The following is a 27,082-nucleotide window of genomic DNA, read 5'->3' as shown; positions in this document are numbered from 1 at the left end:
TAGTTTTTGAATACATTGAATCCAAATAATCAGAAAGTTTGAAAGAGCAAACTGGAGGTGGACCCCCTCCAGTAACTCGTGTTTCAGTTACTCTGGTAGCCTCCTTTTTCTTGGTGACACTCTTTACGTCCTGCCATTTTTTTTTTTTGCAGTCTGCAACACTTCTTATGACACTGCTGGCATTGACTGCATTAACACTGTACATTATACAAATAATAAATGTAATCAAACTTTTAAATTGAATAACAAGTCATGTAAACAAAACTTTATTAAATAACAGGCAGGTACAGGAAGCATGTAGTTCTTACATTTTGTACCTAACTATGCATTTTTTAAATCTACCTTACCAAATTACTCAAACACAATTTCTAATTGAATCGACCATAACTAATTTTACCAAGTTTAATGCCTTGTATATTCTGTGTAAAATTTATTACTTTCTAATCATACATTGGGATGTATAAATACTGGGTCATGCCAATTTGTAGAAAAATATGTATCCATCTGATTAATTCAGCTTTTTTCAACTGACTTTTATAGTTGGTACTTATATTGTACTGTTACACTATTGTCTCTGGTTAGGGATCCTGTTAACATGTTTAAACCCGCCACATTTTGTATGTTTGTGCTTGTCCCAAGACATTGACCTTTAATTTAGAGGTTCCTGTTTGTTTAATTAAATGTAACATATATTGAAACTTACTATTGTCTGTATACAGAACTTTACTTCATTATACTATAGTGTTTTTGCAGCAGTAGCACAAAAAAAACGCTTGTTTGCAGGTGATTGTATCTTATACAGAAACATAACAAATCAACAAGATTGTTCCATACTACAAAATGATCTAAACTGCCTAGCCAATTGGGAACAAACTTGGGGTATGCAATTTCATCCAGAAAAATGCAACTCTTTCACTGTGACAAGATCACAGTCACCATTCAAACCTGACGTATAGTCATCAATGTGCTGATGGATCGTCGTATGATGTAGATGATGTATCTGTATTTGAACGTTGAAGATACCAATTCTTGATGTTCTATCAGTTATGTAACGGATAAATGTGGGCAATGAGAATCAAAGAGAGTGAATATATTTAAATTATTATTGTAAATACACATTAGCAGAATTTCCTTCCCAATGCCCACATTTCTATTATCTTTTTAAAGAACTTTAGTGCCTGTTGTCTGTAATATGATTCATCTTTTTGACATGTTTGAGTGAGGGTCATAATTGAAGACAATATTGTATTTTGGGATGCGATGACGGTATCGGCAAACACTTTACGGATATTTTGTGTTTGGAACTTTCATATTTGTATTTTTTATAATATTTAAATACTTTGAGTTCACAATTTTATAAAAAAAAAATATCTAAATAAAACAAATCCAGTCTTACAGTTTAAACTGTTTTACCTTTCCGCAACCTGTGTCCATGTCCTGGTTTTATCGTGGCTAGTCAGGCTAGGCCCGAACTGTCCTCTGATTATATCTATGTTGGTGTTCACTGTGGCAGAGAGTGCAAACAGCTCACTCTCTGACCAGTTAGGCTTTCTTTTTGTTACTTCCATATTTTTTGTCTTGTGTTTTCGTCTGCTAGTCAGTCGCGAGCAGATGTCAATGTTTTTGTTTACATAGGAAGTTACCGCTGCGCATGCTTCGATGAAACGAAAGTACGTTGCTACGGTATTTATATCTTAAGAGTGGTCGTAAGATAATACTTAAGATTTAATCGTAAGAGCGGTCCTAAGTGTAGGATTAAAACTTACGACATGTTTTGTGAAATTGTCTTAGGACTGTACTTAGGAAAGTCTTAAGTATAACACTTAAGAATTAAACTTACGATGTTTTGTGAAATTGGCTCCAGGTGTCACGCAAAGAATTGGTTGAACTCTCCGTCTTTCTTTACTCTTACTACATCACATTTTAAAAATTGTGTGTATTCAGTATTTAACTATATTCACATACTTCAAAGTTAAACAAACCAGTTTCAAGTTTACAGATGAAAACAAGGATTTATCCCCACGAAGGCTCAAAGTAGAATATGTGAAAGCCAAGAATAAATAAGGACCGAAACAGTTGAAAATGACCAAAAAGGATCTAAAACATATGTCATCTATCTAAGACCAGATTTGCCTGAGAGAGTTGAAACCTTATTTTCATCCTAACTTTGAAATTTTTGAACGGAGTTTTTTAGAAAGTTTTTTTTTTAAATCATGTCTGTAACAAAGTTCTGTTTACCATGCTGATAACACCCTCGGGGACTGAAAGACCACCGGCAGAGGTATCAACTAAGTGCTGAAAATAATGAAAACAACACGTTATAAATTCCATGTGCTTTTCTGGATTAACCTACACTAGGAACGCTGCTTTTCTGGATTAACCTACACTAGGAACGCTGCTTTTCTGGATTAATCTACACTAGGAACGCTGCTTTTCTGGATTAACCTACACTAGGAACGCTGCTTTTCTGGATTAACCTACACTAGGAACGCTGCTTTTCTGGATTAATCTACACTAGGAACGCTGCTTTTCTGGATTAACCTACACTAGGAACGCTGCTTTTCTGGATTAACCTACACTAGGAACGCTGCTTTTCTGGATTAACCTACACTAGGAACGCTGCTTTTCTGGATTAATCTACACTAGGAACGCTGCTTTTCTGGATTAACCTACACTAGGAACGCTGCTTTTCTGGATTAACCTACACTAGGAACGCTGCTTTTCTGGATTAACCTACACCATGAACGCCCAAAGTCGAATATTTAAAAAACAATGACACATAAGAACCGAAATAGTTGAAGAAATATATGGCTAAAAGCTTTTTTTTATATGGGGACGAAGTCCCCAATAACAGTAGAAAATTCAATAAAAAAAAAATACGGGAAAATTTCCCGAATTTTTCATTGTACTAATGAACTGAAAATCGTTCAAATCTTTTTTTGTCGCCTTTTTGAAATCCCGGACCTGCGCAGAAATCTACAATGTTCTTCCCTTTTCCGGTCTCGTTGTTATGAATCTTTGAGTAAAATATATATATTTATCAGTCTACTATAAATAGGATGGAACGCAATACCAATTTCATTTTTAATAATTCCTTGAAATGAAAAAACGTTACCTGATGATAGCGTTTCTTTGTTTACATTGCATGTGACGTCATAACTTGAATAACGTCACAACTAAAATCCCTAACAACAGAACCAAAATCGGAAACGTTACGGTATTTCCGTTTCTCTTTTTAACATTGTTGATTTTAAAAAAAACAAAGACTTCGTCCCCATTCACAGGTAATTCCTGCCTCATATTAAATATATATGTACAAAACAAGACCGTGATTGACAATGGATTTATTGGATTTTCAAAGGACAACTCAATGACAGGGGATAAAATCCTGATGTCTGTGACGTCACAATTTCGTTTTCTTTCTTTTTTCGATCTTTGTCTGAAACAAACTTTAGAAAGTACCGGTACTTCTGTCATATAGGCATCCTTGGTCTTACATCTAACTCGAACGTATTCTTTCTCTACATGGTCACTTAAGTTGTTCTAGGTAGGAAAACCTGGGTATTGGGTCACCATATTATACGCCCAACAATCTTACACTCCTTCCTCAAATGACTCCTTGACGACATCTTTCTTATGTGGATCATCAGATGTTGTGAACTGGATCCAGGAATTGACTATGTCTTTCAGAGGTATCAGTCCATCTTTGGGATTCAGCAATTCAAAGCTTTTTCTTACCAAGTTCTCATTTTCATGGCCAAATGCTTGGAAAGCAATAATATATTCACTTAGTTCAATCGATCTATCTTTATTTGTGTCAATGACGTCAAACAGAACATTGAAACATTCGGTCATCTTTGCAGTGTATTTTGCTTTATCTGCTTGGTATTCTGACCCACATCGCTCCAAGAATTGTTCCAAAGATATTTCTCCGTCCTTAGACTGCAAGATGTATTTGATCCACCATCCTTCCATGTCAATCTTTACCCCACTTGCTTTGTCGCCAAGAAGTTTGTGTAGTTCGGCAAATTTACTGCGGGATTCCTCAACATCTGCAAATGAGATTTTGCCATCATGATTCACATCCAGAGATTTATACCAGAGCTTCCATTTGTGGTTCAAGAATTCCATTGTTCTGCAGAGAGAATGAAATTATGATATAAATGAATGTTTTAATCTGTGGTAATCTGTCAACAATATATGGTATATCTATTTTAGAATAAGGCATCGTAAGATATAGTTCTAATAAATGATGATATAGAATAACTAGTACTACACCTGTATTTATAAATTTCTATGTCATTTGGTCTCATTGGCAATCATACCACATCTTCTTATTTTTATTTTATAAAGACAAAATATAGACGAGTATCGGAACAGTGACCCAGTAATATATCATACAGGGGAAATATATAACACGTATTCGAGGAATAAGCTTCATCAAGTAAGCACGTGTCTTTATATATATATGTTGGCATAATCAAAATACACAAAACATTTCAGAGCATAAAACCAAAAAGGTCTAAATAGAACAGATAATGTCAATTTTATGTCAGGTAGTTGCAATCTTAGTTTCACCAAATTTGACAACCGATTTAGAGAGAGAATTAAGACAGTATAGGTACAGACAGCATTGTTATCCAGAGATACAACCGATTAAGAATTTATAAAATAGATCTATAAATGACATACGATCTATCCTGGAAACCTTAGATCTATAATTGACATACGATCTATCCTGGAAACCTTAGATCTATAAATGACATACGATCTATCCTGGAAACCTTAGATCTATAAATGACATACGATCTATCCTGGAAACCTTAGATCTATAAATGACATACGATCTATCCTTGAAACCTATAAATGACATACGATCTATCCTGGAAACCTTAGATCTATAAATGACATACGATCTATCCTGGAAACCTTAGATCTATAAATGACATATGATCTATCCTGGAAACCTTAGATCTATAAATGACATACGATCTATCCTGGAAACCTGTAAATGACATACTATCTATCCTGGAAACCTTAGATCTATAAATGACATACTATCTATCCTGGAAACCTTAGATCCATAAATGACATACTATCTATCCTGGAAACCTTAGATCTATAAATGACATACTATCTATCCTGGAAACCTTATAGATCTATAAATGACATACCTTCTATCCTGGAAAACTTAGATCTATAAATGACATACGATCTATCCTGGAAACCTTTTTTTTATAATATTTTGTTTCTACTGACAACTTAACCATGATACAGAAGTAAGAATATCAAATGAAAATATGTTTTTTAATATTTAACAAGAGTCCTATCTTCGATTCAAACTATGGAATTAGAAACAAATATATATATTCTCAACACTTAATTTGTAAGTGTATAAATGCCAATGAAAATCACAGAAAAACACATTTTTAAAACGTTTATACAAGAATACAAGATGATACCCATTGATAATAATGAATACTAGTTTGAAAACGGTGCGTTACGGTTAGATAATGAAAAAGACATCACATATATAGCAGTAAAGCATCCACTATCAGTCTGATTATGAAAATACAAAAACTCTTGTCTAGTGGACGACATGGCTTTTATTGTCAACAACGACTTGGCATTATAAACTAATTATAACAGTCTGTAAGAAATATATGAAAACCCTTCAGATATGATCAATTTAAACAAGCTTTTGTTTTCAGTTGTGTTTGTTGTATTTTGTTTGCATGGGTAGTTTTGTTTTTGTATGTTATAAGTGTAAGTGCACCTGTCCTGGCAATATAATTGTATAATATGTCTTAAGTATGAATAAAGGCAACAATAGTATACCGCTGTTCAAAACTCATAAATCCATGGACAAAAAACAAAATCGGGGTAACAAACTAAAACAGAGGGAAACGCATTAAACACAAGAGGAGAACAACGACACAACATTAAAATGTAACACACACAGAAACGGACTAAGCATTAGACAAAATCCTATGAGAATAACAAATATAACATCAAAACCAAATACATGAATTTGGGATAGATAAGTACCGTGACACGTCTTATAGTAATGTGAATTCACACTCAAAATAAGAGAAAACAAACGACACAACGGAAACACAACGTTAAAATGTAACACACAGAGAAACGAACTATATAATAATATAACAATGGCCATATTCCTGACTTGGTACAGGACATTTTTAAAGGAAAAAATGGTGGGTTGAACCTGGTTTTGTGGCATGCCAAACCTCCCTCTTTTATGGCCATGTGAAATATAACATTAAAATGACAACACAACATTACAGGACTACAATATAAATAAATAGGAGAACACAATTGACAAAGAAATACACGAATAATAGCTAACAAAAGGCAACAAGTTTAAAATTTTAATACGCCAGAAGTGCATTTTGTCCACACAAGACTTACTAGTGACACCCAGATACAAAAGTTTGAAAGCCGAAACAAGTACAAAGTTGAACAGCATCGAGGACCAAAAGTTCAAAAAAGTTGTGCCAAAAACGGCCAGGGTTTTCTGTTATGTACCAGATAAAGACAACAGTAGTATACCACTGTTCAAAACTCATAAATCCATGGACAAAAAACAAAATCGGGGTAACAAACTAAAACCGAGGGAAACGCATTAAATATAAGAGGAGAACAACGACATAACACCGAAACGTAACACACACAGAAACGGACCAAGCATCAGACAAAACACCACGAGAATAACAAATATAACATGAAAACCAAATACATGAATTTGGGATAGACAAGTACCGTCCCACGTCTTATCTCAATTTCTCAAAAATAAGAGAAAACACAAACGACTCAACGTTAAAATGCAACACACACAGAAACGAACAATAATATAACAATGGCCATCTTCCTGACTTGGTACAGGACACTTTTAAAGGGGAATAAAAGTGGTGGGTTGAACCTGGTTTTGTGGCATGCCAAACCTCGCACTTTAATGGCAAAGTTAAATATAACATTGAAATGACAACATAATATTACAGAACATCCCTTTTATTTAGAATAATTAATACTTTTGCAAACAGAAATTTTATAAAATGACTATACAAAAGATATAAGTGATAAAACTGAAGTATTGACTAATTACAGGAAACAACCGAAATACATGACATAACCCGACAAAATGCAACACAAAAATAGACACATCCGAATAAGTCAAAACCTCAACGCCAAGTAACGTCATATTTGAAATAATACCTAAAATTACAAAACACTATATAAGATCCGATACGTGTTTAAACAGGTTTTTTTTAAATCGCTCCGAGTTGGGGTATTCATTGATTTAACACAGCGCTACACATAATTTGGTTTCGAGAGTAATGTATGATCATCAACTTTAATATGTCGTAGAGAGTTTGTGTCATGAAGAAAGGTAATCAAATAGAAAATTACACTAGAAAAACAGGACCGTTATTTTCAGACAATTAACACCTTCACTCTGGATATCGATATTTCTAAATGCTTCTTTATCAAATTAGTTCTCTGTGTGTCACTTAACATTTTGTAAGGCAGCGTCAAGAATTTTAGAAAAATCTTTTTACTCGTACTGTAAGAATAAATTTTCAAATATGGAATAAAATTGAGAATGAAAATGAGGAAGATGTCCAAGAGACAACATATCAGCCAAAGAGCAGCCAACAAGCAAAGGTCACCAATGGGTCTTCAACGCAGCGAGAAAATCCCGTACCCGGAGGTGGGCCTCAGTTGGCCACTTAATAAACATAAAATTGAGAAAGGAAATGGGGAATGTGTCAAAGCGACAACAACCCGACCATAGAGCAGACAACAGCCGAAGGTGTGTACTTTTGTTCAGTGAAAATTAACGTCATACTAAACTCCAAAACAAATAAATGAACTTATAATAAATTAGTTAACCGGGATTAAACATGTTTTGTGAGATATCAACCCTCCTCCTATACCTCTAGCCAATGTAGAATAACTAAATACGCAGTAATACGCACAATAAAACCCCGTTTAAAAGATCTATGTCCGATGTCAGAATAGGTAACAAAAGAAATGGTTTGTACTTTCATGTCATCTTACATCTAACTCGATCGTGAGGTTAATTAAATGTAAATACTCAAACCACTTACATTGGTTTGCAATTGTATACACGAGTAAGACAATGTTTGCCACATGTGGAGCAGGATGTTCTTACACTACCGGGGCACCTTAGATTACCCCGGTGTTTGGTGGGGTTTGTGTTGCTCAGTTTTTAGTTTTCAATGTTGTGTTTTGTGTACTGTTGTTTTCCTTTTCGTCGTTTATGTTCTGTGCCATAAAATTGTCTCTTTTAATTTTCGACTTGCGAGTTTAAATACCCCTTTGGTATCTTTATCTTTAGTCTCCATTATTCGCTGCAAGCAATTCATTACCTATCAAAACAAATGTACAAATCGTTCGTGTCGAGGGACTGGTGTTGTACAAATGTACAATGCAAGCCGCCCTGTTGATTTGACCATTGCAGTAAAATAACTCAATGAGAACAAATCTTGAATGGCAAAACATTGATATTCGATATTCGTACATTGTAGGGAAATAAAAAAAAAATGCATTTAAACAAACTGTGTAAACTGGGAAAAAACGTTTATATTATACCATAGTGTTACTGTATATCATATTTGTTTTGCGTTTTATTTGTTGCTTTGTTAATACATCAGGCCAATGGTGTTATGGTGGAAGTAATTTTGTCGCGCAAATACCTTTTGAAGCATGCTGTGTGGTATAGGTTTTATTTCGCGGTTGCAGGACGAATTGTGACCTTTACGTCATTTGGTCTCTGGTTGTTAACCGTCTCATTGGCAATCATACATCTTCTTATTAGATTAATGTTGTATTCAATTGAGAAAAGATTTTGAAAACGATTAAACTTTGCCTTATTTGTTATGTAATATTTTCTTTTACCTTCGAATATAAGGCATCAACAGTGCTAAGCACCCACTAATGAGAGGGACATAAACAAGTGTTATTGTATAAGCCTTCAAGCATATCTTCGTATTAGGGAAATGCCTTTAACGACTCGCCCCATGATTAATAAAAAAAAACTAACAATAGATTTGAAAAGTGTGTTAATGGTCTGTTCCAAGAAAACATTTTACTCTCTAACAAGAATTTCATCTGTCTCTAGTGGAAATCTATTCTCCTGTCATCAACCTAAACAAATCCACTTTGCATTACCTATTACCTAGTTTGGATTTTGTAATTTGTTATCGTGCATGAAATATTTGCAAATGAAAATACAATTATCAACAACCAAGCAACCTTTTAACAAATGTTTTGAATAAAAGTGTTGACCAGCAAGATACAATCTATAAAGACAGTTCGCATGACGCAAATCGTCAGTCGATTCAGTATTGGAATGACGATTTTTTCCTTTTTTAATTGCGTTTTTTATAAAGAGAAACTTGTATAAAGCCGAAACTGATCAACATAAAGAGATCTACAAATAAGTTTAACCTTCGAAATGGCCTTGTAGGAGTTGTTCCCAATAAGGAAGGTTTAACTCATTTTGGTGGTTTCGTTGGTGAAAACTATAGCTATGTAGTGTCAAGGAAAAAGGAAATACAAACAGCTTCCGATGGCCTTAAATGAACAAAGGTTTTACACTAGTATTTTTTGGGGCCCCTTTATAACTTGCTGTTAGGTGTGTGAGCCAAGGCTCCGTGTTGAAGACCGTACCTTGACCTATAATGGTCTACTTTTATAAGTTGCGACTTGGATGGAGAGTTGTTTCATTGGCATTCATACCACATCTTCCTTTATCTATATATAAAATTGAGAATGGAAATGGGGAATGTGTCAAAGAGACAACAACCCGACCAAATAAAAAACAACAGCAGAGGGTAACCAACAGGTCTTCAATGTAGCGAGAAATTCCCGCACCCGGAGGCGTCCTTCAGCTGGCCCCTAAACAAATATATACTAGTCCAGTGATAATGAACGCCATACTAATTTCCAAATTGTACACACGAAACTAAAATTAAAATAATACAAGACTAACAAAGGCCAGAGGCTCCTGACTTGGGACAGGCGCAAAAATGCGGCGGGGTTAAACATGTTTGTGAGATCTCAACCCTCCCCCTATACCTCTAACCAATGTAGAAAAGTAAACGCATAACAATACGCACATTAAAATTCAATTCAAGAGAAGTCCGAGTCTGATGTCAGAAGATGTAACCAAAGAAAATAAACAAAATGACAATAATACATAAATAACAAGACTACTAGCAGTTAACTGACATGCCAGCTCCAGACTTCAATTAAACTGACTGAAAGATTATGATTTCATCATATGAACATCAGGCACAATCCTTCCCGTTAGGGGTTTAGTATATTCTACCTATTTCGCGTTTTGGCGCCATCTTGTAATCTATAGTAGATATCATCAAAGGTGAAAATAAATATTAAAATTGCATATACTAAGAAGAGCCTATAGTTAAAAAAAATCCATCACTAGCCTAGAGGCTTCTATGTTCATAAGATACTAAATCGCTAACCTGCGAAAACTGTGCCATTTTGATGCTTATTTTCAACTATATTGCTATCAGTTGTGTTTGCCCATTTCTAGATCATAACCGGTTTATCTCTATCTATTATAGTTATAAAGTGTCTTTTCCACTGACTCTATTTCTTTTTGTTTTCAAGAAACAGAAAAACGCAAAGCATTGGTAAAAATTGATAGTCACTTCTATAAGGAGTATGTGAAAAACAAAAAAAACGAGAAACACTTATGAACCACATCATTAAACTACAAACACTGAATGTTTTTTTTTCTTTTGCTTACATAACCATCGTAGTTAAAAAATATAAAATACTGGTAGATGCAAGTATTTTGTCCAATATCTTGAATGTTACAGTTACAACTAAAGACAATCTGAAAGGCGGCGGGCACCAAACTGCCAAGCATATCCAAATCTACCTTATTTGCTATTTCAACAAAAATATCAGGCAAATCTTCATAGTAATTATTGTCCTTAATTTGCAAAGAATACCAATTTTTGCGTGTTTGTCATTTATCGTGAAAACTTTAAAAAGAAATGATAAAAACTAGTAAATTAGATCGTTGTTAGACCGTTGTTTTACTTTTTAAAAGGTTTTACACTAGTCATTTTGGAGACCTTTATCACTTGATGTTCGATGTGAGCCAAGGCTCCGTGTTGAAGGTCGTACTTTAGGCTAAAATGGTGTACTTTTTAAAAATTGTAACTTGAACGGAGAGTTGTCTCATTGGCACTCGTTACACATCGTCTTATATCTATAAACATTATACTAAATACCATAAAGATTATTCAGTGAATTTTTGGTTTGAATGTAGTCGTGTGGTGTCAGAGGAAATACTTTTGAAATGTTTACGACGACGAACACCAACTGGTGACAATAGATCACATGGTCCAATTGGGCCAAATGCGTCTAACATAAAAAAAAAATGAGAGTATATTGATAAAGTCGTTTGTTTGTATTTAACTGTATTAAGAATACTGTTTGAGTGAACTTGTGTAATTCAAGAATCTACTTTCACAAAAGAAAGTCCTTCATCAATGTCTGAAATATTATTGCAAACCATTTACTATATATATATGATATAATATTCAAATCATCTCAAAGCGTATATATACATGCGTTAAGCAGAACGAATACATTATACAGTAAGCCATGCTTTATATTTATAAATGCATTGTGGATGATCGGTGTTCACTATATAAATTACATATGTTATTAACAGAATACGGCGAAGATTTTCAGTATAACCGACAGAACAGATATGAACCTATCCTAAGTTTAACATCTATATATCAATGATTTAAAAACGAAATTATTTTATCTAGGCTTTTATTAACATGTTAATACATTGAACATATTAAGTAATTTGCAATGTGACGTCACGTTTCATTCTTTCATGATACCTCTACAATTCCCAGGAAGACATATTTCACGGAGCGCTCCTTACTTTAAAATGGCATAATTAATCTAATGGTTGTCACCGGTGAGGTAGATCACATGGAAGAACGTTTAGGTAAAAAATGATGTTTGTAGTTCTTAAAATCCTGTTTCAAAAGCCTGTTTAACTGGATCAGGCTTGCTAGCATCATCTGACGTCACGAATGTTATCCAGGCGTTAACAATATCACGGAGTGGAATGAGGCCATCCTTGGGACCCATCAGCTCAAAGGCTTTTCTTACTACAGGCTCGTTTTCATGTCCAAAAGCTTGGAAAGCTATCACGAATTCGTCAGCTTCAATTGATCTATCTTTATTTGTATCAATTACGTCGAATATTTCGTTAAAACAATTGGAAATAGTGCTCACAAAAGCAGCTTTATCCTTATTATACTGTCCAGAAAGATCGGCCAAAAAATCAGATTCGGATACTTCTTTCGTTGGGTTTTTCAGGATATAAGTATTCCACCATTTTTCCATATCGGCCCTTACTGATTCAGCTTTGTCACCAAGAAGATGATGAAGGTTCGTAAATTTACTACGAGATTCTTCTACGTCGGCCATGGAGATTGTACCATCATGGTTGACATCTAATGACTTGTACCAAATTTTCCATTTTTGATTGAGGTATTCCATTTTAGTCTGAAATATTTTATTATGTAAGCTATGAAATCAGTAGTACAGGTATCTTTTTTATTTCCTGTGGCTGTATTGGTTTCGAACTGGAAACGGTGAAACGGAGGATAAAAATAAATGATACGCAAGACAAAAAAGGGGTTACATGCACATGAAATTATGATGAGAAACACACGAGTAGTTAGTTTGTATTTGTCCTAAATACTCATTCAATTGAAGCTACTGGACGTGAAGCACTCTTAAATATAAATATAAATTGCATTGTATTTATTTAAGATTCAATATGCTGTGTTCAAGTGTAAAAACTATTAACACTGTAATAGAACAATCGGCGGGTATGTAATGATATTCTTGAAATAGCAGAATGCCCGCTTCCCTTTCATTACTGATATTTTAAATGAATTCAACGAAACAGCAACTATACGACACATCTAGACGCTTACATTGTAGCCTTTAACAAAACTTAAGGGTCTTAACAATATATTAAGCAGTAAATCTTCCCAAATAATAAAAAAAAAAAAACTCAATGAATCAAACAGAAAGTATTAAAGACCAAATTATCCTTATACAAAAAAGTTCTTTGGACACTCAAGCATGAAAATTGCTGCACTTTTGCTAGTGAATTTAAAATTGCTGCACTTTTGCTAGTGAACTTTAAAATTAAACATTGACTTGTATTTCACAATAAAAGCAAATCATGTATATTTTCATTTGGAATTTTCTTCCTTGCGTTCATGTAAATATATAGTTGAAGTTAGATGCATACGGTAATGCCACGCACAACTTATGAATTAAAAAGAAATAGTTTTCTCGACAAGAAAGGTTATTCAAATACTTATCAATTTGTATCTTGAATATTAAGCAAACCAAATTTGATATATTATATTTTCTTTTCAAATCTTCTAACCTTATACCAAAAGAAAAACAAATAACGTACAACACGATCGACGCCAAAACAAATATAAATGCGTAAAGCACACGGTCTACAAGTAAACTTTTAATGTTGCAATATTTCCGTAGTCCAACTTATGCATAAAAAACTATCTAAGCATCCATCGTGTGAAATACCAACAGCCTGAGATATTTTATTTTTTTATGTACTGTAAATTAAAATATCAAATGTATTTAATTTTTTTCAATATTCAAAACAGATACTGAAAGAAACTCTAAGTATAAAGTCCTCATAGATATCAGGCTTAATATTTTGTACGGCAGGTGTGAGTTTCGTCTACAAAAGACTCGTCAGCGATAGTCGAATCAAAGGTTAAATAAAGTATATTTATATGTAAATATATATACATAAATACAGCTTATGGTTTTATTCGTGGGAAAGAAAGGTGTTACTATTCCGAAAAAAATCAAAGTTTTGTAAATAGTTAACTTTGAATTATGACAATATAGATGATAATTCATGTCAACACAGAAGTGCTGACTATGTTGGATAAAGGCATACTAGAAAAAAAATAGTTTATACCTATCATACGTACAAAGAAATTCTCTTAATATCAAAAGGTATCATTTTATTTGATGCAGCTGATTTTAAACTGTAAAATTGCATTTCATCTTCTTTTTTTAACAGTTAATTACTTTGTTTATGTATTATCATTTTTTCTTAATGGCAGACGTTCAACAAGTTTGAGGTGTAATTTATTAAGAAAACGAATACCATGTGCCAATAAGTGCGAGTTTTCCATATAACTGAATTATAATACTAATTAACATCACACGTATCTAATTAGAAGATATGCTTTGGCACATTTACTGAATGATTTTCGTAATATATCGTTAATACTTAACACGTGAGGATCTCTTGATTGCTATGTCCATTTAAGATGATCTATGCGGTACTGTATTGGAATCAATATCAAACATTAACCTGTTAACCCCTTTGTAAAAAAAACAGTGAATTTTTAATGACTTTTTTGTCTGTCCCATTGCGTAAGTATGCGCGGACATAAAAACAAATTTAAGAGATTGTCGAAATCTATGCGGTACTGCGTTCAGCAGAATTGGTTTTTATATATATAATATGCAAAAACGCCATTGTATTCAGTTTCCTATTCATTTTTTTCTTTACTTTCGATTCTGTATCTACCAAAGGGCAAGGAATTATAGACCAGTTTCATATAAGCGACTTATCAAAGCTGATCTCGAAATCTTATGCGGACTGTTAAAGGATCATTTCCTTGAACGGTTTACTTTCCTTTTTTTAAATTTAATTTGATTTGATTTGATTTTCTGTGTTTTAACAACTTTTAAGAACAGTTTTGTGCTTTTTTGTGGCGGCCAGTTTTTATTGGTGAGGAATCCATAGTGCCCGGAGAAAACCACCAACCTTCGATAGGAAAACTGGTAATCCTAGTCAATGAAAATTTGAGTCGAATGCACCTGCACGAGTGACACTATAGTGATTACAGTAGTATAAACTACTTAGACCACTCGACCACCTTTAAAACATAATAGTCAGTAATACATAATTGAGGTCATAATTCTTTTCTCGTTTTATATAGCGTCATCGGGAATTCTATGTGATATTATAGAAACAATTCAACCTTTCGACCTGTTGATTTAAAAGGGTGCATCTGTCTTCGCATAAAAGAGGCTTCAAATTTTGCTGTATATCAAAGCGATTTTATAGAATGAAAGTTGATGAGCAGTGAAAAGCAAAAGATGTGACTTTAGCTTTTCAAGAAAAATTACTAAACATAATGGAAAATTGATATGGAGATAGAATGGATGAAATATAATTTAACAAATATAATAATTTTTGGTCCATGGGTTAACATGCAAATGACTAAATATTTAAAAAGCAAAAAGAAGCATACATGCAAGAACAAGAACAGCCAATCAATTACTGATATATAAGAATACAATTAATGCATATATAAAATAGATTATATTGTAAATTCATGTGATATGCTTGTATTAAAAAAATCATGCATCTTTGCAAAACTATTTCATGTTAAATGTTAAACGCATATTCTCTGAATTGTTTCTTATTTTTTCATATGCTATCAAGTTTAAATGGATGAAGAAAATCGAATGAAAGCTTAAGCAAAGCAATACGCTGACAGCCTTTTATGCATCACTAACTATAAGCTACTAGTAAAGTTAAGTATATGATTCTTACCGTGTGGAAGTAGATAAATCCTAATGTCAGAGGAATGAAGTGACCTTTGCTTGTCGATGGAAACTTGACTAGTGACCCTCACGGTGCTGGTGGTTTAAATGCTATGACAGATTATTATCAGTTGGACCAATGATGGCCTTGCTTTTTGGTAATTAGATCGGTACTTTCTTATCTTATCATATTTGATGCCATCTTTGGTATACCGATTTGTAACGTCACACCTGATTGGTTAGTATTGATTTGTCGTCGAACGATTTGGAGGTCCTTGAGGTAAATTATCATGAAACTAATCTCGATAATTAATAAAGTTACCACTTCGACTATGCAATGTCAGATGTATGCTTGTAATTACTGTTTAGACTTGTGATATTCTTTGTGTAAACATTAAGTACCCTGGTATATTTTCTCACTTCTTGAAGAAAAATAAACATCATGGGATGTTTAGTGGCAAGTCTTCCTTTGATTGCCAATCAAGTAATTCAATCAACTGAGGATTATCATTTAGACAATGAAAAAATAAATATTATAAAATAATCAAGACTGTAACATTCTATAATGATAAGAAATATCTAAGACTAAGCACAGTTTGAGGATAACCCTCTACTGACCATGCAATAGAGCATCATTAAGAAATATCATTTTGATTTTTTTTATATTATGTGATATATTTTATATGAGCGAGCTAGTATAGAGAAGCATCTTGTAAGAACAATCGTAAGCATAAGATGAAAAAGCATGAACAATCAAGTCGACCAACGAAAAGTCAGACAAAAAAAGTAAGCAACATATTGATGTAGCGATTATACACAAAGGCACTAACATTAGCTATGTAAACCTTGAAGCTATACGAGTGTCAAAACAGAAACAGCCAGTCAATAACACTATAGTATCGCATCCATATGTTCTGACTATGTATGTTATATTTGAAGACTGACGCTAAAATATCAATACATCAAACAGCGCTACAATAAAAAAGATTAAAAAGAATACATGAAAACTTTAAAATTGAGAATGGAAATGGGAATATGTCAAAGAGACAACAACCCGACCAAAGAGCAGATATCAGCTGAAGGCCACCAATGAGTTTTCAACACAGCGAAAAAATTCCGAACCTGGAGGTGAGCCTCAGCTGGCCCCTAAAAATGTGTACTAGTTAAGTAAACTAGAGGCTCTAAAGAGCCTGTGTCGCTCACCTTGGTCTATGTGAATATTAAACAAACGAAGCAGATGGACTCATGACAAAATTGTGTTTTGGTGATGGTGATGTGTTGTACATCTTACTTTACTGAACATTCTTGCTGCTTACAGTTATCTCTATCTATAATGAACTTGGCCCAGTAGTTTCAGTGGAAAATATTAGTAAAAATTGTTAAAAATTGACTATAAAGAACAATAACTCCTTAGGGGGTCAATTGACCATTTCAGTCATGTTGACTTATTTGTAAATCTTACTTTGCTGTACATTATTGCTGTTTAAAGTTTATCTCTCTATAATAATATTCAAGATAATAACCCAAAACAGTAAAATTTCCTTAAAATTACCAATTTAGGGGCAGCAACCCAACAACGGGTTGTCCGATACATCTGAAAATTTCAGGGCAGGTAGATTTTGACCTGATAAGCAATTTTACCCTGTCAGATTTGCTCTAAATGCTTTGGTTTTTGAGTTATAAGCGCAAAACTGAATTTTACCCCTATGTTCTATTTTTAGCCATGGCGGCCATCTTGGTTGGATGGCCGGGTCACCGGACCCATTTTTTAAACTAGATACCCCAAAGATGATTGTGGCCAAGTTTGGATTAATTTGGTCCTTTGGGCCAGGTGAGCTAAAAAGGACGTCATACTAAACAGCAAAAAGCATGTTAAGGAACTAAAATTATTAAAAAAAAAACAAGATTAACAAAGTCAGAGGCTCCTGGCTTGGGACATGCGCAAAGAAGCGGCGAGGTTGAACATGTTTTGTGATATCTCAACCCTCCCCTATACTTCTAGCCAATGTAGAATAAAGAAACACACAGCAATACGCACACATACAAAAAGTTTAAAAGAAGTCCGAGTCCGATGTCAGAATAAGTAATAAAAGAAACTAAACAAAACGATAATGATGCTTTAACTAACAATGGACTACTAGAAGTTACCGATATGCCAGCTCCTGACCTGAATCAAACTGATTGAAAGATTATGTTTGCATGTATATATAATTTAAGTTGGCATTATTCATCAAAGTTTTAGTTCGAGAAGCTTTGAAATAAAACGCGTAGTGATGAGACGAAAACATATTTTCACCAGTATAAGAAATTGCTATGAATAATAATATAATATTTATCAAAGAGGATAATATGATTTACAAAACTAATCTTCCTGGAATCCTTAATATAAGTTAAAGGTACATATGGTATACAACATAAGGAATACTAAAAGGATATCACTACACAAGAAAAACTCCATCCTCATATTATCGTTTACACAAAATACAAAACCCCAATATTTAAAGACCATGCACTCGAAAAAAAAAGAAACAACAACATTTATCTGTAACAACGAATCGTACTTCCGATGGTTTGATATTTGTACACTAGAGTACATACATTTTTCAATTGATCTTCACGAAACTGTGCAGTAGCTTTGACAGGTGTAAATATAATAATAAGAGGAACCATATGATATAGAAGTAAGCAACTACAGTACACCTGGTGGCCTTCAACAGTGAGCAAAACCCATGCCGCATAGCAAGCTATAGGTCCCGGTATGACAAATCTAAAAACCATTCAAACGAGAAAATTAAGGACCTTTTTATATACAAAACAATTTACAAATAAACACACAGCAACAAACGTAAACCCAAAAAATTACAGGCTCCTGACTTGGGACAGGCACATATATACAGGCAAATTTTGCTCACGTGAATTTCACATTAATCTCGCAATAAAATTCAAGTGATAAATTTCATGGAAGATTGGTATCAAACGAGCTTATACATGAATCTCACGTGAAAGTTTTCATGTTAATTTCACATGAATTGAGATTTGGATCTAATTTGAAAATTTGGATGCTATTTCGATAACTTTAATTACATTTAAAAGTTCATGTGAATTTCACGTGAAAAAAAATCATGGGATTTATCTTGAGTGAATACGAAGAACGATGGATAATAGGTGAATACGATGGATGATAGATGAATACGAAGAACAATGAATGATAGTGAATACTAAGAACGATGGATGATAGTAAATACGAAGAACGATGGATGGTAGGTAAATACGAAGAACGATGAATGATAGGTGAATATGAAGAACGATCATCATGGATGATAGGTGAATTCGATAACAATGGATGATAGATGAATACGAAGAACAACGAATGATAGTTAATACGAAGAACAATGGATGATAGTGAATACGAAGAACGATGGATGATAGTGAATACGAAGAACGATGGATGATAGTGAATACGAAGAACAACGAATGATAGTTAATACGAAGAACAATGGATGATAGTGAATACGAAGAACGATGGATGATAGTAAATACGAAGAACGATGGATGATAGTGAATACGAAGAACAATGGACGATAGTGAATACGAAGAACGATGGATGATAGTGAATACAAAGAACGATGGACGATAGGTGAATACGAAGAACGATGACCTATGAAGAACGATGGATGATAGTGAATTCGAAGAACGATGGATGATAGGTGAATTCAAAAAACGTTGGAGTATATAGTGAATACAAGGAACGATGACATGATTTGTAATCACATAAGCAACACGACGGGTGCCACATGTGGAGCAGGATCTGCTTACCCTTCCGAAGCACCTGAGATCACCCCTAGTTTTTGGTGGGGTTCGTGTTGTTTATTCTTTAGTTTTCTATGTTGTGTCATGTGTACTATTGTTTTTCTGTTTGTCTTTTTCATTTTTAGCCATGGCGTTGTCAGTTTGTTTTAGATTTATGAGTTTGACTGTCCTTTTGGAATCTTTCGTCCCTCTTTTAATAGTAAGTACGAAAAACGATTAAGAATAATAGAAAAAACAAAGAACGATGGATTATAACACAGAAATAAACAACCCATACCGCATAGTCAGCTATATAACAATATAACAAATGTTAAACAATTCAAACACAGCAACAAACGACAAACACTAAATTACAGGCTCCTGTCTTTGGACAATGAACGATTACGGGATATTAGTAATAGTAATTTAGCTGGCCCCTAAACAAATATATACTAGTCCTGTGATAATGAACGCCATACTAATTTCCAAATTGTACACAAGAAACTAAAATTAAAATAATACAAGACTAACAAAGGCCAGAGGCTCCTGACTTGGGACAGGCGCAAAAATGTGGCGGGGTTAAACATGTTTGTGAGATCTCAACCCTCCCCCTATACCTCTAACCAATGTAGAAAAGTAAACGCATAACAATACGCACATTAAAATTCAGTTCAAGAGAAGTCCGAGTCTGGTGTCAGAAGATGTAACCAAAGAAAATAAACAAAATGACAATAATACATAAATAACAACAGACTACTAGCAGTTAACTGACATGCCAGCTCCAGACTTCAATTAAACTGACTGAAGGTTATGATTTCATCATATGAACATCAGGCATCTAAGGTGAATACTGACACCTTTGTGCTTTATAAAGAATATTTCCATAAAAAATTGGATGTGAAATACCTGAACGTATTAGAAGTCTGCATGTTGAGCTATATTTACGAATGATGTCTTTATACCGATGATAAAATTTAGTAAATGTTTTGACTAGTTTGTGATATCGAAAACCCTGGTGTAATAATTTTTCAGTAATACATAAATTTCTTTCGTTAAAATCTAAAACATTGTTACATACACGAGCGAATCGTACAAGTTGAGATATATAAACACCGTAAGATGGTGACAAGGGAACGTCACCATCTAAAAACGGATAATTAACGATAGGAAATGAAAAATCATCCCTTTTATAATAAATTTTAGTATTAAGCTTTCCGTTAGTGATATAGATATCAAGATCGAGAAAAGGGCAGTGGTCATTGTTAGTATTAGCTTTATTTAAAGTAAGTTCAACAGGATAAATTTCATTAATATACATACTGAAGTTGTCATTATTGAGAGCCAAAATATCATCCAAATATCTAAAAGTATTATTAAATTTGTTTATCAGATGCTTATTTTGTAATAATATTTTACGACAGTTTTATTAGGATTAAAAAACAAGTGAATATGTTATCTTTTACAAATTCCTCTTCTGAAGTTCTCTGTTTGTATCAGATGATTACAAAAACGGTGTCCACACAATTGTTATAACGCCAAAGTTAGTTAATATATAACACAAAGAATTAAACTGTAGCAAAGTAAATCACTAATGCAAGTGCCACTTGAAATGTTTTGTCGTGCTTGAAGAACACACGTGTTTTTAGAAATAAGTTACGTTAGATAGGATAGTGTATTACAATGGATATCGTGATTATTAGACCTTTTCAATATCTCTCGATACCTACAGTTGAGAACGACTACGACAGGTAAAATGTGAGGGTCGTCTCAAAAATTAAAAAAGGGAGATCATTATTGATTTTATTGCTTTCATTGACAATGATACAACTTTCCTACAGAGTCCAAATGACATGGATTTTTTAATTTATCTAAGTCACATTTCATGTTTTAAGACGTTGAGCTTTCAGCTGTCCTGTTGAAATTTGGAAAAATGAAAAGAACAAAGCACGTTTTATTTTAGTAAATATTTAATCAAACAATGTTTTATGTCTGTTGACAAGGGCAGCACATGTTTCCACAATGTCTGTCAGTTTTGGCCTTGAGTGCCTCCATAATGTACTCAATACTTTGTATCTTTTCAATTCACCAATTTGATGTTCCACTTCAATTCTGTATTCACCAATCACTCGATTAAGTTTTCTGCATTTTTGCGCCTGTCCTAAGTCAGGAGCCTCTGGTCTTGTATGATTTTTAATTTTAGTTTCTTGTGTACAAATTGGAGTTAAGTATGTCGTTCCTTATCACTGAACTAGTATATATATATTTGTTTAGGGGCGAGCTGAAGGACACCCCCGGGTGGGGGAATTTCTCGCTGAATTGAAGACCAGTTGTTGACCTTTTGCTGTTGTCTGCTCTATGGTCGGGTTGTTGTCTCTGTGGCACATTTCTCTTTTTTATTCTATAACCAAAACTATATACCGGAATTGAACATAGAGAAAACAATATTGACCCGATGAAAACAAAACAAAATATAGCAATGGCAGAGTATAAAAAAAATCAACACAATTTTTTCAACTTCTTGTAAGAAACCAAAAGGTCATTTTCAGGAACGGGGGAAGGACACTACGACGGAGGGACAAGGTATGCTGTTTTCTTGTCCAAAATGAGTTTGAAATGTTTTAAACAAACTCTATAGTATAAACCAACAACTTAAAATATAAATTTAATATCATACGCAACTATGTACCAAAAAAAATGCACTTCTTAAATGTTGTTACCTTGAAACGAGAAGTCAATTATATATTTTTTTCAAAATTCATCAAGGAAAAACATCAACTCTCACAAGATATCTTGAAGCGGAGAAGTCCGTCGATGAAAAATAGATGTGATATTTTCCTTCCACTTTAACAATCATTATGTGATTTTCGCTCTAGAAATTGAATATGTACATCAACTAAGGTGAAGATCGGTGAAAAAACACCAAGTTGGTCGTGTTCATATGTGTGAAACGGACGGACGGACAGACTTGAAAGTAATTATTTTTTACAAATTTTGAAAAATTTCATAAAACCTATTACACCAACGATCATTACTAGCATGCGTCAAATATTTGGTGAAGACTCACATAATCATTAAATTGAAGGGATGCATACTGATTGCAGTATATTTTTTTTATCAATTCAACATGAAATTTCTTTTAAATACATACAAAATAAGAAGATTATATGATAGATATATAAATATATATATATTTATTTATTTGGTTAAAATATATCCTGAAGCTATATATAGTTAACTCAGTATATAACCGCCAATCCAATATGTTACGCAATGAGAAGCGGGATGTTTTTTTGTCTTTGAGACGACCCATCCATTTTACCTGTAAACTGTAGGTGTCATTAGTCGGTTTCGAGAGATATTGAAAAGGTTTATTGGGAAATGAGATAATTATGATGACATGCAATCGATTTTATATTCCTCACATGCAGTGTATTTATATAAGAGCAGCATATTGTATGCATCTGTCTTCTACGAGGAACTTGTAGTGATTTACTCAGTCCATTTATTTAGTGTGTATGTGGTTTTATGTCCATTAATGTCTGTTGTAAAACATTAGCCTTATTTAGATATTTAAGTGAAAATCTTTTCAGGAAAAAACCTTCGGTAGTGTGGCAACTGAGTAGCATATCTCTTACACGGTTTCCAAACTATCAGATATTTTACTTTGAGTTTAACCCCAAAATCTCATTCTTATGATGGTTTTATTCCAGTCACGTTAATTTTTGTTAGATATACCTTGAAATTTAAATTTCTTACAACATGCTTTGTTCCTGAATTGCAAAGTCTTGTCGTTTGGAGCAGATAAGTACCAAACTGAAAATTAAAGACTCTGTTAGATTGCCCTAGGTAGTTCTTATGTTGCAAGTCTTAGTTTTCTATAGAAATACAAACTTTTAAAATCCTTTTTTTTTTTCGTTCATGTCAGAGGTGACATATTCTTGTTTTAAAGTCTATCGTTCGTAACGATCGGGTATCAGGCCCTCTGACTTCCACTCAGGTGAATGCGAGAGCCTGGGCTGTCATCAAATGATAAAAAATATGCAATCTGTGATTGTGTTACAGGCATGCACATAACTTTTATCTTTTTTTATGTGAAATAGTAAAAAGCCATTAATACTAGGAACTGACTTATGAAAAAGGGTAATTAAATGTTGTTTTATTATTATTGGTGATTACGGAGAATAAATTACATATTACCAGATGAGAGAATGTGTAATAATATCACACAAATAGGCCTGTAATCAATGTAACGAATTAGTGCAGTATTATACGTTTGTAATTAACACACTGTCCGTGAAAATGTATATAACCCTGACTACTTTCCACAAGATACATGCTGTTTTCTCTCATCATGGAAGTATTATGTGTCAGTATAATACTTCGATGATCTGATTTAACACGCAATATTGCGTCCAGCTATTCTGACCAGCTTGTAGTACGCCTGCACCAAACATGCCAACTCCTTTGGCCAGCTGCCGATTAGTACTATGTTAATTATGCTAAAATAGCTTTTTATCTAACCTGTAATTTATTATTATTTTATTCTAACATAGCTTTTATATAGCGCCTATCTAATAAACATAATACACTAAGTGCTTAACATATAAAATTTAAGGAAAATATATATCACAATGCATATATACAACTCGTCTAAACATCAACCCAACAATGTTAGATCTGTAAATTTGCTTTCGCAAATTTTTGGTTCTTCCCTCGCCGGGATTCAAACCCATGCTACTGTGATATCGTGACACCAAATCGCCTGCACTGCAGCCGTCCCGCTAGACCACACGACCACCTGGGCTCTCAAATAAAAGAGCTTTCGGTGGGCATGTGTTACCTTTCCACGTCAGTTTTAATCTAGCGGCGTACTACAGTACATGATATATAAGGCATGAAGATGTTATGAACATAAGGATGAAACAGAAATTAAATAGAATAATGATGTAAATTAAAAACATATTAGAATATAACAGTCAACCAAAAATTGAATAAAATAATGATGAAAATTATAAGTATTTACATTCCCTGCGGTATATACACAAGCAAAATCTATAAAAATGTGCATATATAATATAATAAATAATATCCACATCATGCAATTAAAAAAACTGGGTCTTGTGTATCATTATCATCTTTTTGTATTAACTACATTTCAGTGAATTGTTCACTGAATAAATTAATGAGGATTGAGATCGTGTCCATGTAAGCATTAGTAACTCATATGGTATTCAATGAATGCTAAAAAGTGAAATGATCACGGCATGTGGCCATACTATGGTGATATGTGGTGCCAATCGTTTAAACCATACTTGAATTAGTGTGCTACACGCTACCTCTAAAAGCCGGAGAGACAACGGTAAACTTCACTGGAGGTAAGCGGATGGTCGTAACTAAAAGTTACTAAAAGTTACGACCATCCAGAGATGGGAGACAACTCTAGGGATAAGTTTTTCTTTTCCGATTTTCGCGCAGTAAAACGTTTATTTGAGCCATTTGGCAGTTCGGTGATATTGAAACCAAATTTGATGCATTAAAACATTCAAATTTTCGTAAAATAGTCATTAAAAAATTCGAACATGATGGTCGTAACTATAAATCAAAAATGTTAAGGATGGTCGTAACGTAAATTTGTGATGGTCGTAGCTCTGTTTTAAATAAGACAGAATAAGGCAAGTCAAAAGTTTTAAATGTGTCTTATATGCATATATTATACGATGCATTTCTGAAGATTTATTTTTTATTTTTACATAAAACGTATAATAAAGCAAATTCAATCCTTGTAACACTTGTCAATTTTATAAAGTTTTCAAATATTAGTTTTGGGGGAATTTTGATTTAAAATTCTAATTTTTTTAAATGTTTTTGACCGAACAAGGCAAGTCAAAAGTTTTGAACATGTCTTTTGTTATATGAATATATTATATTATATATTTGAGAAGTTGTTTTCACCAAATAAAAAAAATAAAAGGGGTGAAGAGAGGGGTACCTGTATAGTGCGAAACGGATGAAAATTGGAACGAATGGAACGAAACAATACAAAATGAAATGAAATGAACAGTCATATAATTATACTGAAAATATAATGAATAAAATTAATAAAATTAACCAAGAGGCAAATATATATAATCGTTATGTTACCGATGAAAAATAAAGATAGTTCACGTTAGAAAATCTAGGACTCCGAAGTGCATTTGCGGATTTAATTTCCGCATGAATGACCAAAAGCCTAATATTTGAAGGCCAATAGTTTATAAGAACTGCAATAGCTGTTTAAAAGTTAAAGATGATTGTTCAGAATTGCACATTTCATTATTTCATCTGCCGACATGATTGCAGATAATGAAAAGTCGTAAATTAAAAAAAAACTTAAAACAAATATGAGGGAATACGTGTGTGCATTTAATAATTTAATGCCTTAACGTACAGTAAAAAATATATTGATACTCAACCCTAACATACTTTTTGGCTTAATGCGAGTTGATTAGTGTTCACTGTTGCTCCTAAATGATAAGCGTTTGGAATACATCAGAACTGTGTATGTTTACCATGTAGATATTTGCCACAATCATTTACATATATATATTAAACTTTTCGTTCTTTTGTACGCCGACGACACTATAATTATATCTGAAACGGCCGAATCAATGCAACACGCCTTAAATGTTTTTGAAAGATACTGTGTCCAATGGAAGTTAAACGTTAATTTATCGAAGACAAAGGTTGTTGTGTTCTGCAAACGGAAATCAAGAACATTACCAAAGTTTCAAATATTTAACCAGTCTATTGAAATTCAAGATTCTTATCCATATCTAGGACTAACCTTTAATTTCAATGGTTTATTTGCAACAGCGAAGAAACGTCTTAGCGAACAAGCACAGAAAGCTCTTTTTAGTCTCAGGACATGTAATTTGTGTTTAACTGCAATTGGCAATGAATACCATTTATATTTATTTGAATGCAATTCTTTATTAGTAAAAAAATATCAGAAATCAGCATATTCTAGAGTACTATGTGAAATATCCGAGTGAAGCAAAAATGAAAGGACTACTGTCATTGACTAATATTAACGTACTTAAAAATGTGTCTTTATTCATTTCAAAGTTAACTAAAATATTATAATATAAAGTAAAGTAATTTTCTACATATTTCATTTGTAAGTTGTTTTATTTATTTCTTTAATTGTATGTGATATTATTTTGTAATTTACCTCTTGTTTCACATGTCAATGTGACTGAGTGTTTTTGAAATAAAGCATATTGTATTGTATTGTATATTGTATTTAATAATTCTTTAGCTTAATTTCTGCATACCATTATCAGAGTAACACATATTATTGTTTATAGCAAATCATATATGACATCTGAGTTGATTACTTTTACTTTTAAAATACATTTGTGACAAAAATGCAGTTTAGGCATAAGACAATATTTGTAATTTATCGTTGAATTGTTATCCATAATAAATTACCCGTTTGAACAATGCGTTAACGAATTATACATATAAAATCAGTCTTTTATCCTTGGTTGTTATGAGACGCGTTAATTGTTGCTAGGGTGCTCTC

At 33.2% G+C, this 27,082-nt stretch overlaps 1 protein-coding gene across 2 annotated transcripts; it reads right to left on the bottom strand.

Annotated features, from left to right (window-relative positions):
• Window positions 1–3,328: 3,328 nt before the first annotated feature.
• Window positions 3,329–15,904, bottom strand: LOC139513431 (sarcoplasmic calcium-binding protein-like). 2 transcript variants are annotated; one of them, XM_071301903.1, is made up of 2 exons: window positions 15,740–15,899; window positions 3,329–4,135 (listed from the first exon to the last, which is right to left on the bottom strand). In XM_071301903.1, the coding sequence occupies exon 2, from the start codon at window positions 4,129–4,131 to the stop codon at window positions 3,595–3,597; it is 537 nt and encodes a 178-aa protein (XP_071158004.1). In that variant the 5' UTR covers window positions 4,132–4,135; window positions 15,740–15,899; the 3' UTR covers window positions 3,329–3,594. The 2 variants fall into 2 exon arrangements, with proteins under 2 accessions (XP_071158004.1, XP_071158005.1); XM_071301904.1 differs by lacking the exon at window positions 3,329–4,135 and adding an exon at window positions 11,849–12,615 and having other exon boundaries at window positions 15,740–15,904.
• Window positions 15,905–27,082: the final 11,178 nt, after the last annotated feature.

The sequence above is a fragment of the Mytilus edulis genome, chromosome 2 (assembly GCF_963676685.1).
Source record: "Mytilus edulis chromosome 2, xbMytEdul2.2, whole genome shotgun sequence".
Lineage (NCBI taxonomy): Eukaryota > Metazoa > Mollusca > Bivalvia > Mytilida > Mytilidae > Mytilus > Mytilus edulis.
Note: the sequence above shows the minus strand (reverse complement) of the source record. Positions and strands in the feature narration are given on the sequence as shown.

Excerpts from the sequence above, each read along its gene's own strand:
- LOC139513431 (XM_071301904.1), bottom strand. The coding sequence starts at position 12,609 with ATGGAATACCTCAATCAAAAATGGAAAATTTGGTACAAGTCATTAGAT.